Source organism: Ochotona princeps, chromosome 11 (assembly GCF_030435755.1).
Source record: "Ochotona princeps isolate mOchPri1 chromosome 11, mOchPri1.hap1, whole genome shotgun sequence".
In the NCBI taxonomy this organism is placed as follows: domain Eukaryota; kingdom Metazoa; phylum Chordata; class Mammalia; order Lagomorpha; family Ochotonidae; genus Ochotona; species Ochotona princeps.
The window spans coordinates 23,807,483-23,826,998 of record NC_080842.1 but is presented as its reverse complement, the minus strand read 5'-3'; the positions used below and the strand labels follow the sequence as shown (position 1 = coordinate 23,826,998).

At 39.3% G+C, this 19,516-nt stretch overlaps 1 protein-coding gene across 2 annotated transcripts in view; it reads right to left on the bottom strand.

Moving 5' to 3' along the window:
- The window catches only part of PDLIM3 (PDZ and LIM domain 3), a 30,285-nt gene extending 11,183 nt beyond the window's left edge, over positions 1–19,102 (bottom strand). The window contains exons 1-4 of one of the 2 annotated variants that reach the window (XM_012931361.2): positions 18,900–19,099; positions 9,796–9,947; positions 8,315–8,399; positions 234–421 (exon numbers count right to left, since the gene is read on the bottom strand). In XM_012931361.2, coding sequence (XP_012786815.1) covers positions 234–421; positions 8,315–8,399; positions 9,796–9,947; positions 18,900–18,992 — 518 coding nt within the window. In that variant the 5' untranslated portion in view covers positions 18,993–19,099. Of the gene's footprint in view, positions 1–233; positions 422–8,314; positions 8,400–9,795; positions 9,948–18,899 lie in introns of both variants that reach the window. The other variant, XM_004579253.3, reaches the window with a different exon arrangement.
- Positions 19,103–19,516: the final 414 nt, after the last annotated feature.

The window sequence follows — 19,516 nt, the reverse complement described above, 5'->3', positions numbered from 1 at the left end:
ACCACAGTGATTTTTCTTCCCTTCAACTATCTAGTCACTAGTTGTTCAGGTAGGGCTGACTGGCTCCAGAACAATTAGAACCATGGTCTGGATGCATGGCTTTCAAAGAAAAATCGGACTGTGCCTTCAGGAAAGTGAAAATAAAACAGCAAGAGCTGGACTTTGAAAAGGCAAGCAAACCATGCTATCATTGCCAAGAGTATTGCGGCCAGAACTGAGAGTCCGATACTTACTTTTGAGGCGAGCTCGGAATGAGACCCCGCAGCTGTCCGTGGAGCGCATCTTGGATATTGCTAGTCGAATAGAGCCCAATGGGTGAGTTATAGGAAGCACTCACTACCTGTCTTTTGTCATCAATGTTTGCTGCTGCAACGAAGGGCTGGGCCCTTCGGTTGTGGGCGGTACCAATGGGTCTGAATTCCTGTACAGTGGCAGACAAAATACACAGAGCCAGAATGCACGACAGAGCCGTTAATGAGCAAAATCAGCAGCCTCATTCCTGTTAATACAGGCTTCATTCTCCACTACAATGGACGCAGAGGTTAGGGGAGCCGAGTGAATAAACATTTCCACGGTTCCTCTGAAGTCTGTCTGTGCTTTATTCATCTGCCAAACGTTAAGATGCAAAGGAATACACTAGATTTAAAAACGCCATAATTCAGACACTGCCTCTCATCTGTCCCCTACTGACCTCTTCAGCTATTGTCCTGACGAAATTCTAATGACTTCATGGACTTGAAAGCTTTGTGTCAGAAATGAGATTTTTGGCATAGAACATTATTCTACTTAACAATACTCAAGTAGAACTTACGCATAATTTTCATTTTGAGTAATGAGGAATAAAGCATCGAGAAGAATGAGCATTTATTCATTTTAATTAATGAAGGCAATATCTTTTTCAAAAAAAATCTATAATGAAAACAAGTTCAAATTTTTCATCTGGATTAGGCTATAATCTGAATAATTAGAAAACAATGAAAAATTAAAAGGCTTCTTAATTAAAAGTAGAGTACTGTGGAAGTCCTCTTTTTTTAACTGTGATGATTTCATGCTATATGTTTAAAGAACTCTTTGTGTTTTTCAATTCCAGAAAGACTAATGTCAGTAAGTCAAAGAGAGCCAGTGTAGGTGACTTCATTACTTGGTGCCACAGGAACAAACATCAGAGCTGTAGTCCCCAGGTTTAAAATACACCTGAATGATCTGAAATACTGCATTGTTAATAAATTTAGCAAACTGGTTTCCAATTTATGCACTGACTTATAATTTTATAAAAAAACATTAGAAATAATTTTATTTTCTTCTAAGCAATAGAAGAAAATGAAAAAGGAATGCAAAAGCACATGCGAGCTCTCTTTCCAGACCTTTCTGTTTGGCAGACTTATTAAGCAAACTCTTAAAACTATCATTTTCACTCACACATTCAAGCGAACTTCATTTACTTTTATTAATGTGTTGCCAATATTGCACACAAGTTTCAAATAGTACAACCATAGATCATCTCTTAAAATGTCACTGAAGTAATTTTCATCAAGAAATGGATTCTGTCATATTCTTATTTACATCATGCTCTTCTTGTTGTCATTACACACAAGTCGTGGAAGGATGGAGATTTCTGTTAGAGAAGAGTAATGCTGGAAGAGGAGTGGGAGGGACTTTGTCTCTTCCATAGGAGTGGAACCCAAGGTTTCATGGAGATTCTTTTCCTGCGAACATGAACAACTTTTCTGTAGGGACCAAGGGCTGTCAAATGCTGGCTTTTGGTTCCTATGAGCAGGCATAGCCATCACCCATACTATTCTCCCATCTTGGCCCGTGTGCAACTTCCACTTAAAATTTTGGAAAGCAGGGCAGGGAAAACGGGTTGTAGCACACAGGGTCTCTGGCTACAGCTGCTCCCAGTCTTGTAGCATCTACGTCTGTGAAGTGGGGAAAAATAGCATGTCGTTCACCGACCTAAGGCAGCAGCTCCTATCTATTGCTAAAGCCCCAAAGGAAGGCTTGTGTGGATCACAATATAGCCAGTGATTCCATAGGGTGTTTGAACACACTGACTCCTTATTCACTAGGTATGTTTTGCTGCAATAACCATGGCTCACACTGAGAAACTGAGTAGCACTATTGTTGCCCCTGATGGAGAGCAGAATGACCCAAACAAACAAATCTGGCTTTAGAAAAATGTTGAATCCTATGACATGTGAAAATGCGTGTAAGCATTTATAGAGTGATACCATCTGGGGCTTTCAGTTGATTTCATAGAAGATTTGGATTGGCTGTGTTTTATGGTTGTTACTGACCATTACTTAATTTTAAAAAAGTTGAATTGGAAATAATTGTAGGTAATGAAGATGGCTGGGATTCAAGTCTGTGACTCTTTTGATACGGAAGAAGATGAGAAACTAACTGATGGATTTAGTTTTGGTGGATTATAAATCTTTCAGGCTCATTAAAGAGTGAAACAGGCAGAACTGACCAAGTTAAACTTTATGGAATTTTTTTCTTTCTTTTTTCTCAAGAAAGTATGGTTTGTTTTAAAGGTCTTTATAGGTCTACAAAAATTACTTGACAAACTTACGATGGCTGTGTGGGAAAAAAATGCTTTGCCCTTATTTATTTGCCTTACAATAATAAACTGTGAAAATATTTGTGTATAATGATCTATAGTATCACTTCCAAAGAGCAGCATATAAGTTAATCAGCTCAAGCTTTTTCTTTGTCATTTTCAGTTTTGGTTAAAGATACTGCAAAGGTCACAAATCTGTAATCTGTTTAAAAAAAAAAAGCCCTCTATTTTCTACTCAGACCATCAAAGCAAATATTTTGAATACATGCTTCAAACAGTTTTATTTAGGCTTTGCAAAGCATTAGTTTATGGGTTTCTAAAGTCATTCCAAAAGGCACAATAAAATGTGTACACCAGGGGTAAACAGCCAGTGTAAGTATGGCACTGAGGAGCAATATTCTGTCCAAGTCTGACATCATTGTTGATGGCCAACCAGAATCAAAAGACAAAGTCAATTAGAAATCTGCTATTCCGTTTTAAATCCTTTTTACTTTTCCTGGAAAATCATGTGTAACAGAAAATACTGGTAAAATTTTTTTTTTTAGCTAGCAGCTAATGTGAGAGTACTACTTCAAAAGGCAGGTAGAAAAGGGAATTTAGAAGGGTTTTTTTTGTGTGTGTGTGTGTGAAATCAGTTTAAAGATTTATTGTATTTAAAGGCAGAGAAACAGACAGGGAGGAGCTACAGATCCTGAAAGAAGGGGCTACCACGGCCCAGGCTGGTCCAGGTCACAGTCAGGAGTTTAGAACTCCATCCATGTCTCCTACAAGAGTGGCAGGAACTCAAGCATTTGGGCCATTTTCTGCTTCCTTCCCAGGTGCATTAGCAGGGAGCTGGATAGAAGCAGAATAGTTTGAACTTCAACCAGCACTACAACATGGAATGCTGATATCACAGTCAGTGGGTTAATGTGCTGTGCCACAATGCACGTCCCTGCCAAATTTTTGCAAAAATTTTTGAAATCCAGTTGCATGAATGGCCTTCAAAAAGTTAATGAAAATGCACTTTATGAAAAACTGTGCATGAATTTCAAAACATTTTTACACCAAAATACATTTATGTTTTTGTTCAAATGTTATTTTAATTCAAGAAGCAAAGAAACAGAGATAGAGAGATGACAGGAAGATAAACATTCTCATCTGCTGGTTCAAATTTCTGTCAAATTTCTGTCAAATTTCCCCAAATTTCCCCAAATTTCTGTCAAAGGAGGAACTGGGCTGGCCAAGTCTGCAAGTCAGAAGCCAGGAACTAGGTCCAAGTGTCTCCTGTGGGTGGCAGGAACACACTGCGCCATCAATGATGCTTCCCAGAGCCAGACAGGAAACTAGCAGAAATCAAGAGCATGAATACAGGTTCAAGTCCAGCCACTCTTACAGGCATCTTAACCAGAAGACCAAACACCTACCCCGAAACTTATCTTTTAAGTCCATTTTCTCTAAACCCTGTGTAGCATCTCCTAGAGTCCAGCTCTTGTGTTTATTCTATCCAGACAAAACCTTCCAAATGATTCTGGTCTCTCAGGAATCCATTAAGTCATTATTTTAGCAGTCCACATATTTTAAATTAGCACTCTTAAACATTAGGGACTTATATTAAGAAATACTATTTTGAATTAACGGGATGCTAAAGTTGCCAGAGTGAGAGATGTGAAACTGGACCCTGTATGTTGTATCGCCAGGACATAGCTCTTCTTGGCAGTCTCCCATGTCCTTGCAATGACCCCACAATGACAGCTCTCCAAGACAGGTCACCTGCCACAAACAAGGAGTCAGATAATGACCGTCTCCAACAGCAACTCCAAGTTTGAGCCAATCACATATGAAAAACGGTAGGGAAGTAGGAGATACAATGTAGATGAAGTGAGTACATAATGAGATTGTTGTATTTCATCATTTGAAATTTATCAGCAATCACTCTCTCATCCTCACCTCTCAAATGGAAATTAAATTAACTTTTAATCATCTTTTTTTCTCCAGCAGTTTGTCTCAAGTGTTTCCTATATCTCACTGAGGAAGAGTCTGGGGAAACAACACTTAGGAAAGTTCATTTCATGAAGATCACCTTCTTGTCCTTGAAGCATAGCAGATTAAAGATACTTTCATGAAAATACAAACTACTTCAGCTCACACAACACTGGCCTGTACATTGCAGGGCATCTTGACTATGGAATCCCCTTATGCAAGGACATCTTCCTTTGTATGCAAATAGAGGTACCTTTCTTCTTGTTGTTGTTAAGATCAGAATCATTTTTGTTTCTGAGAATCACGTTTCTGAGAATGTAAGCTTTGAGAAGGGTTGAGGAACTCCAGTAACACACCTTCAGTCTATGACAATGCTCTGTATATGCCTGCTCAGGGACTCAAGTTCAGGCCCATGTGAAAGGGGCTTACTCAACTGCTGGAAATTAATCTAAACAACTCTTACGGTGTTTTTGAAGCCTAAGGTTCACTTCTAAATTCATAAAAACAAAGTTAAACTCTGTGGTGATAATGTGGGAGCCTGACCATTTTATTATTTATGGCTGCACGTGGATAGTAAGATTTTCCCCCCACCTAGTAGTCACCACTTTTAAAACAAGCAAAAAAAAAGTGTGTCTCATTTTAATAGCAAAGGTCACACAGCTTACAGTAAATGTTTGATTTGGGTTGAGAAAGAAGAATTTGAATATTGTACTGTTCAATGACATTTTGCTTTGCATCTATAATGGCACACTACAGTACAATATGAAGTAACATTTGTTTCTCAAGCTACACACCTTTGTGGTTCAGAAGATTGCTGTAGTTGCAGCCTTTTCTACTTGGGTGGTAGTGCTATCTTGAGGGGGCATGCTATCTTAATGCATACCTTAACACAACTTAGAGAAAAAACGAACATAGATAACGAGAAGTTAGTTTTTTTCTTCAACCTCAGTCCACAAATTTAATTTACTGTTTGTCTTTTTTTGTCATCATGGTTTGTTCCAGTTTGCAGAATAGAAGTTTCAGATAGCAAAGGATTCACTGAAATGTAGCTATTTTGTGTAGGACATTTCTGTTCAGAAATGGTTCTGTTCAGAACTGGTCATGCAGAAATCAGACCTGGGAATCTCACATGGAATGGAAATCCTTGGTTCCACTGGAAAGAGAGTTAAACTTATTCTTATCTATGAGCTACTCAAACACTGGCAGAAAATGTCAGCAAGAATGAGTTGTGACTCAAACTAACGGAATGTTCAAAGGCTCTGTCTGCCTGCTTGCTGTAGTCCTTAACCCAATCTTCACCTTAAAAAAATTTTTTTTGTCTTTCTTTCTCCCACGTGTAGTATCACAAATACTGATAATGTATAACTTCCAAATGTAGGACGCATGGGCTAATCCATGATTAATGAGAATCCAAAGTAATTAGAACTATTATTATAGCTTAAGATCCAATTTTTAGAGTAATTATACTCAACAATGAGTACTTTCATAATGACCCTTCAACTCCAGTGCTGGAGAGAGGTTAGCAAAACACAGGCTCCCAGCACTGTGTAGCTTATCTTGTACTTAGTAAACACTTGCTGAGCCTGGGAAGGCAGCAGAAGATGGCACAAATGCTTGGGCCCCTTCCAGCTAAAAAGGAATCCAGGATGGAGTTTCTGGCTCCTGACTTCAGCCTAGCCCTGGTTTGCCCATTTTGGCCATGTCGGGAGTGAGAAGCAGAGATTGGAAGATTCTCTTTCCTTTTTCTCTAAAGCTCTGCCTTTCAAGTAAATTAACAGATACTTTAAAATACATAAATACATAAATACTTATTATATCAACTGCATGCTACAGTGGATAATGCAGCCATGAGTAAGAGTCACTGGGGAGTGCCTACTTTGGTCCAATCTGTCTAATTGGCTCCACATCTTTTTTTTTTTAGATTTATTTTTATTTGAAAGGCAGATTTTAACGGGAAGAGAAGTAGAGACAGGAAAGATATCTTCCATCTACTGGTTCACTTCCCAAATGGCTACAACAGCAGGGCTGAGCAGATCTGAAGCCAGGAGCCAGAAGCTTCTTCTGGGTCTCCCATCTCCTCTGGTTTCCCAGGCTATAAGCAGACAACTGGATTTAAAGTGGAGCAAAGAGAACAGGAACTGGCCTCAGTTGAAGGATTAGCCTGTGTGCCTCTGTGCCATTGGATCCACATCTTAGCTTTCCTATAGATAAAATCAATTTAAAAATTAGGAGAAGTTTTGAGTGAAAAATTAATTTGCAGAAGGATAATGTACAATTTTGGATTGGTGGCATATATGGAAAAGGGAATAAGAACTACATCCAGTTTGTTCTGGAAACATATAAGGTTGAGTGGCCAATAAGTACATCTCTATTGGCCTTAAGTGTACCTTTGTGTTGAAGCACCATATAGTGTGCTTTTCTCGTGTGCCATCTCGAAGTGTAAGCTGATGAGGGTGGGAGGAGGCAAGTAGGCTTGGGTATTACTGCAGCTTCACTTCAGTCAAAAGTTTCGGACAAGAATCAAATAGACTCAGTCCCTCTAAAGATGATAGAACTCAGCATGCTTCTTTACTCTGGGGTAGGAACTTGTACCCAAAGGAAAATAGAGCTTTGATCCTCATAACTTGCAACAGTTGAGAGGAAGGCATTCCTGGCCCATAAGAAGTCCCATCATGGAGACAGCTTCCTGGGATACCAGTGAGAAAGGTCAGGAAGCTTCCTGTTCACAGCCCTGGTTGGGGAATAGAAGGGGGTGGGGATAGGAAACCTTGCTGATAGTGAATGCTCCCAGTTAGCTGTGAACAAGCCAATGTGCCAAGGTCTTTGTATTATTTCGTTTAAATCCTTGCGAAGCCCTATGAGATACACAGATTTAAGTTGTTTTACATAGAAGAAAATAGAAGCTTAAGGAGACAATGGAAAACTGGAAGGATAAATTCAGCAGTTGATGTGCCTGAAGGAGGCAAGTATTGCAAATGTATCAGCAATTCACTTTCATTAGACGCTTGGGGAAACTACACATTGAGAATATTGATTCAGTTGAGGCATGATACTTGTTTCAAAGATCTTTATCTCTGTATCTCTACACCTTGGGAAATTTTTAGCAGGGGTTGTAGAACCCTTTACTTCATTGATTTTTTCAGTACATTCCAGTGGAGGTTTGACTTCATTTCAGTTTTTTGAGATATTTCGAAAGTAGCCCCAGTTAGATAAACATCAGATTATTAGATTAATTGAGCTCACTAGCTACAGTTGCCGCCAGAGGAAATCCTTTATCTTTTGCAATTTAGCTGCAAGGGTAGAATCTTACCGAGATAATACAATGTAAAACTCTTCCAAGAGTAAATTTAATTACAGAATGTCAGAATTTAGAATTAAAGAAGAATGTCAAATAAGCTGCGGGTGAAGCTCTCCAAGGAGTGAAGTACACCCTATTAGATTAGGGACACCTGTTTCAAATGACGGCCTCTGCTTTCTGTTCTATTTTGCTTTAACAAGCTGAATGGCTCAGATTACCTCATGGCCATTTGGCAGAAGTTCATCATAAGAACTGAAAGAAGTAAACCCTACGTAGTTTTAGCCAAAAGTTTCCTGATGAGAACATATTTTTAATAGGCTATTTGCTTAGGCATACTTTTCTTCTTTTCATTTGATGTAAGAAGACATGGAAAACAGAATCAATCTGAGACAGTAAAGACACAACTGCTTTATGGGTGACCTGCAGCGATTATAGTTGCCTCTTCTCGCTCTGGAGAGTCATTCCTACCACTTATAAAAAACACATCATACCTGTGGTTCTGATTCTAAGTTGATTTTGAAAGGATGAGCTTTGCCATCTTCAGAGACCTGTGGGGACCATAAGCGAGTGTCTGCTCTGTAAAAAAGAAAGTTTGTAAGCTCCAAATTAAAATGGTTGTTCTGATTTTAGCATACTTCAGTTCTCCATAATATTTGTGAAAATAGTAGCAACTCTTACTAATTTAGGCAAACACAGTATCATTCCATAGATTCCCCATCTAATTATTCTTGGACTGTGTAATGTGGTTTGATGATTAAGGCTGCCTTGAAGACACTGGATATTTTCTGGAGAAAATCGTCTTCTATAGTTCCAAGAGAGATTATGAAGGGCCACTGTGCAGTTGGCCTTGAGCCAAATTCCTGAGTCTTCTCTACCTCTGTGCTAGCTTACCCAGGCCACCACAGGAGACAGCTGGAAATCTGCCAGTTGGATTTTACAGCATCAAGAAACTGTCTTCCAAATCAAAGACTGACTCCCAATAAAACTGTTCAATTTGTCTTGACAATAGGAAGATGGACTCTCCCCCACTGTCAATACTATAATAATATGGGGGGATTCAGTTAGGAAGAGGGTACTTGGGAAGGGGAGAAGAGAAATCCCAGAGCTTATGGAACTGCATCATAAAATACTTTAAAAAAAAAGAAAACAAGAAAGCAAATGTCTTTTTTCCAAAGCTTCTCATGCACCAATGTGCGCCCACATGACTCCAAAGGGGCTGCATGCCTTTTAGGCACACAGGTCAGGCACAGATAGAGAAAGAACGTATTTCACCCCATAAAATGGTAGACTGACTGGTTGAGACTTCTACACCATCGCAGGGAAAAGCACCAGGGACAGGAATGACAGGATGACCACATAAGAACACATTGTGTTCATGGCTCAGTTTTAGATCATAGGTCTAATGGCAAGAGCTCAAATTCACATTTCCTACTTATTTATTCTTTGGGTCAGAAATGTGCCAGTATCTAACACATTCATGTGTTCACATACTTTGTAACATGCTTCTGGATTAAATTATGTACAAAAGAACTAATAGCATCTTAGATCTTCACAACTAGCGTTTAACACACTTACATTTTGGCACATTCAGAAATTTGTTTAGGACAATTTCTGTATTCCACTCCATTCCCCAAGCACACTGAAAACAGCAATACGACTAAGTGGAGTTGTTCCTATTTTGTGTGGTCTATTTTCATTGTCTACTCACTGTGTGAGTATAGGATTTTTTGTTAAGTCTCTTTCATCCCAGAGAATTGTTTTTAGCAGTGGTTCCAACAACTGGAATGACTGATGTTAGGGAAGAAGAGACTTAGATGGCTGATGCAATTAAAATTCCAATCAAAATTCCAGGCCAATGAAAATTCCAGGCCCTGTGGCACTCCTTAACACTGGGGGGATGAAACCATTTATAGTCTAGTTCAGCTTCTCCTGAAAACAGATCAAATTTTGATACCATCAAATTAAGATGCACCTGTCAATTTTGAGACACAGCTGATGTGCCGCTGCTTTAATCCTGTCCTGTGCATCCGCATGAGTCATGGACTCTGTCCCGAAGCCATCAATAGCCAGGATGACATCACCAGGACACAGGTTGGCAGCTGCCGCCTTGCTTCCTGGAGTGATCTGGAAGAAATCATGGCCTCATTACAAAAAAAAAAAAAAAAAAAAAAGCAAACATTTGACAATATCTTCAGTTCTAAATATGATATTTGCATTCAAACCTGGTAACATTTCCATGTTTCATTGGGTGCGGAGTCCTACATCTACCTTCAAATAGCTTTTAATCAACTGTGTTAATTCTGTTTCCCCATCATGTTAAAGCATTTGGCTTCTTACCACATTTAATCTATCATTGCATCTTTTATTCTCTTACGACATATTCTTTAATTAAAAATTTTTTTTGTTTATTTATTTGGGAGTCACTTATAAAGAGAGAGAGGAAGAGACAAAAAGAGAGGTCTTTCATGTGCAGATCCACTCCTCAAGTGGCTAAAACAGCCAAGATGGAGCCAGGGCCTAGGAACTGCTTCTGGGTCATGCATGTGGGTGGCAGGAGCCCAACTACTTGGACCGTCTTATACTGCTTTTCCCAGGTTATTCACAGATAACTGAACTGGAAGCTGAGCGGGCTGGAACACAGAACAAAGCCCACATGGAATGCCAGTGTTGCAAGCTGTCACTTTACCAGCCGTAGTACCACGACCCTTAAATGAACCTCTGTCACTCCCTGTCAGAATCACATTTTCATTGTTTTCAACAAAAAAGTTGATTTATTTGGCTTTTTTTGGTCATTCAGAACTTCATATATAGTTTGACTATATTTAGACAAATTGAATTTGTTTTGGTATTCCTGTAATACATCATCTTTAAAATTCACAAGGGCATACAATGGAATGAATGTTGTGTCTTCTCCAAATTCACCTGTTGAAATTCTAAATCTCAGGATGTTGGTATGTGGGAAGTGTGACCTTTGGGAGGTAACTAAAGCAAAAATGTAGACCCCTCATGAATAGGATTAACTCACTTACAAAATAGGACCCAGAAAGAGCCACCATATGAGGACCCACCAGGAAGTTGATTATTTGCAACCTGCAGAAGGGCTTTCACCAGAACCCAACAATGCTGATTCTTACTTTTATAAGATGTTCAGTCTCTTCTTCTTTTTAAATAATAGCCTAAGCAAATCCAGGGCAAATAGAGTGGAGAAATCTGAAGAAAAAAAATTGCTCTTGCACTGAAAGAGGAGGTCAGATAATACACAAGAGTGTAACTTTTCTTGAATCCTTTAGAGATTTGAAGTTGCAGGGCAATAAATCTAAAATCCAAGGGAAAATGGGTACCTCACACGAAAGACAATATGTGAACACGGGCTCACCTGCAGCAGAGGAAGGAGGACGTGGCCACCATATTAGCTGTTAAGAAGAAATCAGCTAAAATGACTAAACAAATTGCTGAAGGCTGGTGGTAGATTAGCATGAGTATATAAAAAAAATCTGTCAACCACACAAAAAGGGAAATTTACATTGTCTTATTGTCTCTTTTCCATGAATGAAGAACAAATCAAAAGCAACTAACAGGTAGATAGCTAGGCCGATTTTAAATAAATGACAATGGCATGTTAAGTCCAAATTATCTAAAAATATAGTAGTTAAAAAACAGATTGCCCAACAAGATTAAAATCCAAGACAAATTTTATGTTTTCTACAAGAAACTTACAGATTTATTTTCTGGGGTGAGAGAGGGGAAAGGAATACTTAAGGACACAGAGAGAATGTGGTTTACTATTTTTAAGTATTTGAAAATAGGAAATATGAAATTAGTACCACACTGAGTGTTTAAGCAAAGGCAAGGACTACTGTAAGCCTTATGCCTACACGGATTTTTTATCTGAGTAAACCTTAACTATTTACTTTACCCTCATATCGGTCTTACTCTGCCCACTTCTCTAATAGCATCTGCCTCTTCCCTTATCTGAAATGCTGCAACCATTTTGATGTAACCATTTCTTTTAAGCTCTTCCGGGTCACCTGAGTTTTTCTCTCTCTGGGACTTTTCAGGCAAGGTTGTTTCAGACTGAAATGCTACCCTTCCTCTTTTACTGGCTGATCCTTCTCTTCCTGAGCTTAGGCTATACACCAGAACTAGCTCCTGTTGTCTCTTGCACCATCATGCTTCACCACTGCGCTCAGTTCAGTTCCTTCATGAAGAGCATCTGTGCTTTTGCTGACTGGCTTGGGCTTTGTCTTCCCAACAAGACTGCACACTCCTGAGATCATACATAGTGTGTGTTCACATGATCCTTTAGTTAAGGTAGTTCATTTTAGGATTTTTTGATGTGATGTGTATCCAATAGAAACTTTGCTTTGAACTCTGATTTTTTTCCCCCACACTGGTGATACACAGTACATTCCTCTCATGACGCTAGATCATAGCAGTGAACTGTGGCAGCCACTTGGTCATGGGTATAAACAACCAATACGGCACAGCTGGGTGAATCAGATATTTTTGATTACAGTATTTTTCAGTTATTATGTATTTATTGGAATATAACTCATTGTCCTTACAGTGGCATCTATATTTCTAATTGAGTTCAATAATAATTAATTGAAAAATGAATGAAAAGGTCTCTTAAATCAGAATTTAAAGAACAAAGCAGCTAGGCCCTATACACTCAAAGATCATGGCTACTAAAATCAACCTACTGTTATGTTAGGAAATTTCCACTATTTACAACACAATAACACACAGGACTTGATTTAAAGTGTTCAAATTGTGCCAAGGACAAGCTAGATTGTTCTAAATGCTTTACTTGAGAATCAATAATTAATTTTTTCTGTTTGCTTATTCTAGCTATTTTACTTGACTTTTGGCTCTGAGGGAGATCTAAGCTAATTTAAAAACATAAGATTACCAAAATAATATATTCTCATATGTCCTAGGTCTTCAGTTTTATCACTCAAATGTTTATTGTACACATTTCTATAACCATTTCATTTTAGTGATTGTGATGATTTTCCAATAGGAGCAGTTGATAGCAGCTGAGTGAAGAAAGGAGAGGATTATTACAGGCTAGCCTTTGGAAGGATTCTTATTTTCCATTTCAAAATTCTTCCAAATGCAGGACTGTTAGAAGAAAAACAGTGTCTATTCTCAGTCTGATTTGTAGGGCTAAAAACAATCCTAAACTTTTAGTTTTCTCTTGTTAAAATCAGCTCTTTTCATTTTGAAATACCTTAAACCAGAATTCTTTTATATGAGTTAATATATCAGAAATCTTGGCTTAATATGTTTGCTTTTATTACTTTTTTTATTAATTGAAATATTTTCCTTTAGGGCCAAGCATGGTAGCCCAGTGGCTAAAGTCCTCGCACTTGCACATGCTGGGATCCCATATGGTTGCTGGTTCGTGTCCTGGCATCCCTGCTTCCCCATCCAGCTCCTTGCTTGTGGCCTGGGAAAGCAGTTGAGGACGGTCCAAAGCCTTGGGACCTTGCACCCACTTGGGAGACCAGGAAGAAGCGCCTGGCTTCAGATCGACTGAGCTCTGGCCATTGCGGCCACTTAGGGAGTGAATCAGCAGATGGAAGATCTTCCTCTCTGTCTCTGCTCCTCTTTGTATATCTGACTTTCCAATAAAAATAAATAAATCTCAAACACACACATATATATTTCTCCTTTAATTTATATTTAAGTTAATGCATATAGAATGTCACATACAGATGTGATATATTATTTATATATACATCCATCTGTGTATACACACATATGTGTATATAATTTGAGACACAGTAAGAAAAAGAGAGCTCTTCCCAACACTGATCTACTCCCTAAATGCTTACAACAGCTGGATTTGGGCCAGTCTGAAATAAACAGCCAGGGATTTCATCCAGGTCTCTTACATGAGTGGCAGGGAACCAAGTACTGCTGCCTTCAAGAACATACACTATCAGGAAATTGGACTGGAAGTGGAGGCAGGAATTGATTCCAAGGATGTGGATATCCCAAACTGAGGGTGCTTAAACTTGTCACACCACCAAGGCCATCCCACACATTTGCTTTTAATACGTCATTTAACCTAACATGACTAAATAGATTTAAGTTACATAATACTCAATTCTGTTTTTGAACAACATTTGTTTTTGGTCTGTTATGCTGAACAGAAGTAGGATATCTGAACCTATCTGTTACGTTCAACAGAGGTAGGTACTGAATTCAATACCTATTGAGCTTAGATAATGTGAACCTGTCAGATGTCTTAGATGTTGAATATTGCCAAAATGTGCTAACAGTATGAATACTCAGGTTAATGATACTATCTTATCATTAATGCAAAATATTACATTTGCAAGGTCCTTATCACATTTTTACCCATTACAACAGCTCCCTGAGAGACCACAGAATCACCTCTATTTATCAGAGGGGAGAGGTGTATAAGAAACCTGAAGCTTCCTACTAAGTCAGGAACAACTAAATAGCAATGTTGCCAGCTGTTATAGAAATCAGATAGGAAAGCTGGTGGACAGTGACTTTTGACTTTGTATTCAACCTGGTAATTTCTGGCTTGATCTCCCAGGAAGGGAGTTGCAAGGAAAGAAAAACAATGTACAGAGATGGATGAGAAAAGAAGAAAATATGATGCTTTCAATTCTTCCTAGGTTTCAAGTTCAGCTACGCTAGCACTTAGAGAGTGACTGTAAAATTGGCCTGGTTTTAGTAAGCTAAACTACAGTTTAATCGTAAAAATCTGTTATTTTCCCAAATTACCATATCATAATATTATTACCTTATGTGATTATCTTAATGTTTTCCACAATTATTGTCACTGTTTTCCCCAAGTAAAAGAGAGCTAAAAAAAGGCAAAGAGTTGCTTAATGGGATATTTATTAATCATGATCATTAGGATCTTAAATATTTAAAGTATTTGATAATGCTGACATCATCACTTAGCACCATGATTTCAAACTTGTCTGATTCTAAGAATCTAGGAGCTTTGTTGAACATTAAGACCCTTAGCCAACTCCAGATGCCCCGAGTTAGAAATCAGAATCTCTACAAAAAGGCATGGAATTTGTGTTTTAAATAAATGCATTAATTTCTGTTATACACATCAACATGTTACTTAGGTCCAGTCTGGGAGAACAACTAGGTTAAAACACAGATTAAGCATTTGTAACGCATTAGCCACCATTGAGACATAAGGGAAGTAAAATATATGACTCGGAAATGATTTTTGTGTTAATAATAAATATGATTGATATACTTATTGGGCAATAGAAGTATATGGTGAAGGGCTGACCTGATCTTGAGAGCCAAATTGTGAGACATTCACTGTTCAGTTGTTCTCCATTGTCTACCAAATAAACTCCACAGCCTCATCCGGAATCTCAAGGCCTCATGCAGTGAACATGTCTACAGCCATGCACCCTACTAGTTACAGCAGAGACTCCATGTGCACCTGGGTATGAGTGTTTTCCTAAGTTACTTGAGGTGGTTCTAATATGCAACTAAGCTTGAGAACTAATTTTGTATTATTATGCTTGAGTTTATTATTTTATTTTTAGGTCCTTCTTATGAAATGTTAATCCGCATTTTAAAATGAGAAAATGGGTGCTGAGAAAGTTCAAGAATCTTGGTTAGCGTCACAATCCAGTGTGTGAAAACCTGAAATTCTTACTTAGGTCTGTTTCACTCTATGGACCCAAGTTCCTTCACTATCCCACAATGCCTCTCCTACAGGTAATGTCTTCCCACCTCATCTTCTTAGTTCATACTTTTGTGGAATCATGGAAAGGCTGTGTTATGATAGTTCATCTGCATGTCCCTTCTCTCCAAACGGTGTGTGTGAACTTCTCGAAGGTGGAAATCCATCTCAGTTATGATTGCATCCTTCACTATGCCTTTCACATACAAGACCCTCTGCATTAAATAAACATCTGGGAGATGTATGACTCTTGTGAACATATGAGCCAGGGCTTTCACGTGGATACAATTTTTGATGGAACAAAATGAAACAGACCAATATAAGTGTGTTCATATAAACCTTTCCTGCAAAAGGACTGCATTTGATGATAAATATTGCTTTTTTAAAAGTTCAAATTTTAAATATAGAAGGTATTATAGGAATTTGCTTTTCTATGCTTAAACTTGCAAAAATGAAGAATGCATTAACACTTGCTATGTTTTCCTCAAGTCTGCTCTCATTCTCAGCTGCAATGATCTTGATCATAGGTGTGCTGTTCTCTGAATAGGAGTGAAGGAGCAAAACGGGTTGGGAGAACAGAGACTGAGCGAGAAACGACATACCTGGGGTACACAACTGCTTCATACACACACGAAAGAAGCATGCCCTGTGTCCACTGGAACTTCATGAAAGTAAATAATTTACATATAGCCTATGATAGCAGGTCCACTTTCTGGATGCATCAAAAACTTAAGAGAGGAACTCCTCATAGCCTTCTTCAAAGAAATGTGTGAAACTTAAACTTCCCTGCTTGAAATGCTTAGACAAGTATATACTACAGTGTTCAAAAACTGAGTATCTGAAACCTGACATTTTATGTTGCATAAGGTATAACACACTTATTGCCTAGACACTGCTTTGCTAAATTTTCTGCCATGATCTATACCTACAATGCCCTGACACAGTTAAATAGCAGAAGGCTGGACTTGTGATTGTTGCTGAAGGACTATACTACTGCAAGAATACACAGGAAAATGGTGGGGTTGGCGAACGGTGAGCGAAGCAAGGATGAGGAAAGGGAAATCCCTATACCTACAAAACTATAACACAGAAAATAAGAAAAACAATAAAAATTTAAAAAGGATATCCCATATCAATGTATTTTAATTTTGATGTTCTTATGATACAAAGAGTCACCTGGTTGATTAATTAGATTGTAAACGTTACACAGTAGGAACACTTTGCCCAATCTTGTGAGCTCTTGTTTTAGCTGCGGGAGAAAATCAAAAAGCATACCCAGCAACAGCTGAACAATCTGAATTTTCCCCATGTGTGGAGTTATTAATGGAGGCTTTGGAGGCAAGTAGACCTGGCCTCAGATCCTGTCCTGCCACTTTTGACTCTTGGCAAGCAAATGAACTCTTGAAGCCCCACCAAGCTCATCGTCACAAGCAGATATTACTGCAACGGCTCTCCTGGGGTTATTGTGAGATTTAAACAAGGTGGTGGATACACAGGGCTTAGAACAGTAATGGCAAACGTAAGATATAAAAACACAATGAAACCTACATGCTCCCTTCAAAAAAAATCTAAAAACTGTAAGAGTAATGAAATGATGCTAGCACCTCATAGCAACATTAGTTACTCTTCTGTAGCAAAATGATTTTTAGTGTTTTTTTTAATCCCAAGAATTTTAGGGATTCTCATGATTTCAGTAAAAATGGTCTTAGGTCTATGCCACAACATGTTCATTTCCCAACAAATGACACAAATTAACTGAGTTAGAAATTTGAGATAATTGGATTGCTAGATAATCATTGCCCCTACCTCAAATGCATTTATTAATAGCTGCTATAGTCCAACTTTTGAATGATTACTGTTTAAAACAAACATTTATAAGGTCAATACTCAACATTCCCAACATATAATCAATTATATCAACATGTTACCTAGTAAAAGCACAATCTTTCTTTCAGAAATCCCTTAAAGGATTTTTGGGACAAAATTATTTCATTAGGATTTAATGTAAATGTGATTTGTAGGTTTAAATGTTTATTCCATTTAATATAAACAAATGGAAAATACACTCCAGAAACTAAAATGTTTCTTCGTAGAGATAATGGAAACTGTTTTCTTTGGTAAATCTATAAAAGGAATTGCATGAGACTGCTTGGCCCAGATCACTGAAGCATTTTCTGCTTCATTTACTTTGGAACATATTTTGGGGGTGCATTAAGTGTGTCATGTTTTATAGAAAAACACATGTCACTTGTGTTTACATGTTCTTGAAAAATGTGAATTGTTCCACTGTATACATCTGTGTAACTCACATGTTAACATGTTTTAAAAGGACCATTGGTCTCCAAGCATCATAGACATATAAATTAGAACAGACTTCAAAAGATAATATCTTCTTCAAAATCTGTTGGTGAATCAGTTATATAGTGTACATTTAAAAAGCATAGTATAAGCAGTATGAGAAAGGAAAATAGCATGCTATTTTGAAAATAAAAGTGCAATATTCTGAGAGTTTATGCCTTTAAATCAGGTTTTAGGTGCTTTATTATGTAGAAACTGAAATAGTATTGATTTTCTATTGAGAAAAATACATTAGTGAAGGAAGTCAAATAAGGCTAACTCTTTAGAGTGAATTCTAGGCAATTGCTAACAGGAGAGAATCAGAGGTTTCATAATCACTTTCTTCACTTTCTTCTTCTAATGAGAACAGACTTTAGAGAAGATTAAGAAAGGAAAAGCTTGACTGTATATTAAGTTCTTAGCCTGCATGGTTACTTTCTGTCGGGAAAACTAACCTATCAGACTCGTTTTCTTTATAGTTTGAATTAACAGGTGATGACTCCTGAGCCAAGTTCCCAGCTTTTGCAAAATATTTGTTCAAAATGCCTGGAAACCCAGGGACACACATTAGTAATATTTTCCCTGCCTGGGTTGATACAGGCGGTTCCAACTTGGCCAAGCCAGGTTGTGTGTATCCCGTATGCCCCCGAGGGAGAACGCGGAGGTGCGGGTCCAGCTCCTAGAAACACCCGCCCGGGTCAGCGCTTGCCTCTCCTCGCCCGAACCCCACCTGCTTGTGACCTAAGGGAGCCGGGGTGCGGAGGACGAGAAGGCCCCCCAGCCCTCGAGCTGCCACCGAGCTCTCCTCTGGGGACCGCGAGGGTGCCGATCATGTGGAATCCCTAAAAGACTCAGCATCCTCCAAGCCTTCACTTGCCCAGCGGCTGCGGCCCTTGGAGAGGGAAGCACCAGACCCTGGACCCACGGGTGCACCGTCCAGCCGGCTCGTCCGCTCGCCCTCCCCGGCTCCCCCCGCGCCTCCCGGACGCCGGAGGAGCCCTCGACGTTTGGCAAAGTGAGAGACGCAAAGCACCTACCCTGGTGATGATCAAGGGCTGGTTGAAGTCTATGCCCCCAGAGAGTCTGAAGCCCCAGGGCGCAGGGCCCGGGAGGACTACGTTCTGGGGCATTGGTGCCTCCTGGCGCGGCTTTCCGGGGCTCCCAGGCTGCGGGGAGCAACTAGGCGCGCGTGTGCCCCAGAGGGACTGCCCACTCCGCACCCGGGGCAGCGTCCTCGCAGGGACCGCGGCCGGGGGGCGCTTTATGCCCGCAGCCAGTGACGTCACTGGCATCCCCTCGTCCCGCCCCCTCCCACCACGGAGAGCTCCAACTTTGGAAGCGAGAGGCGCACTCGCGCCGCGGGGCTTCTCCAGTGCGCACCGGCTGGCTGCGGCGTTGCTGACCGCTCTGGCGACTGATGTGGCCTCCGGTTACAGCTCCTTACACTAAAAGTCACACCTGTCCTGTTTATCTTCTCAGAGCCCAGAAGTCGCTGAACTGGAAGTTTAGAGTGGTCAATCCGCAATTGTTAGACTTTTAATAATCAGACACAGGCATTCTCAATACCGTTAGTCACTTAGGAATTTTCGGGAATTTTAATATTGACTTACTAGCTGTGTGACTTTGGTCAAGGTACCCAAGATCCTTAAGCCTC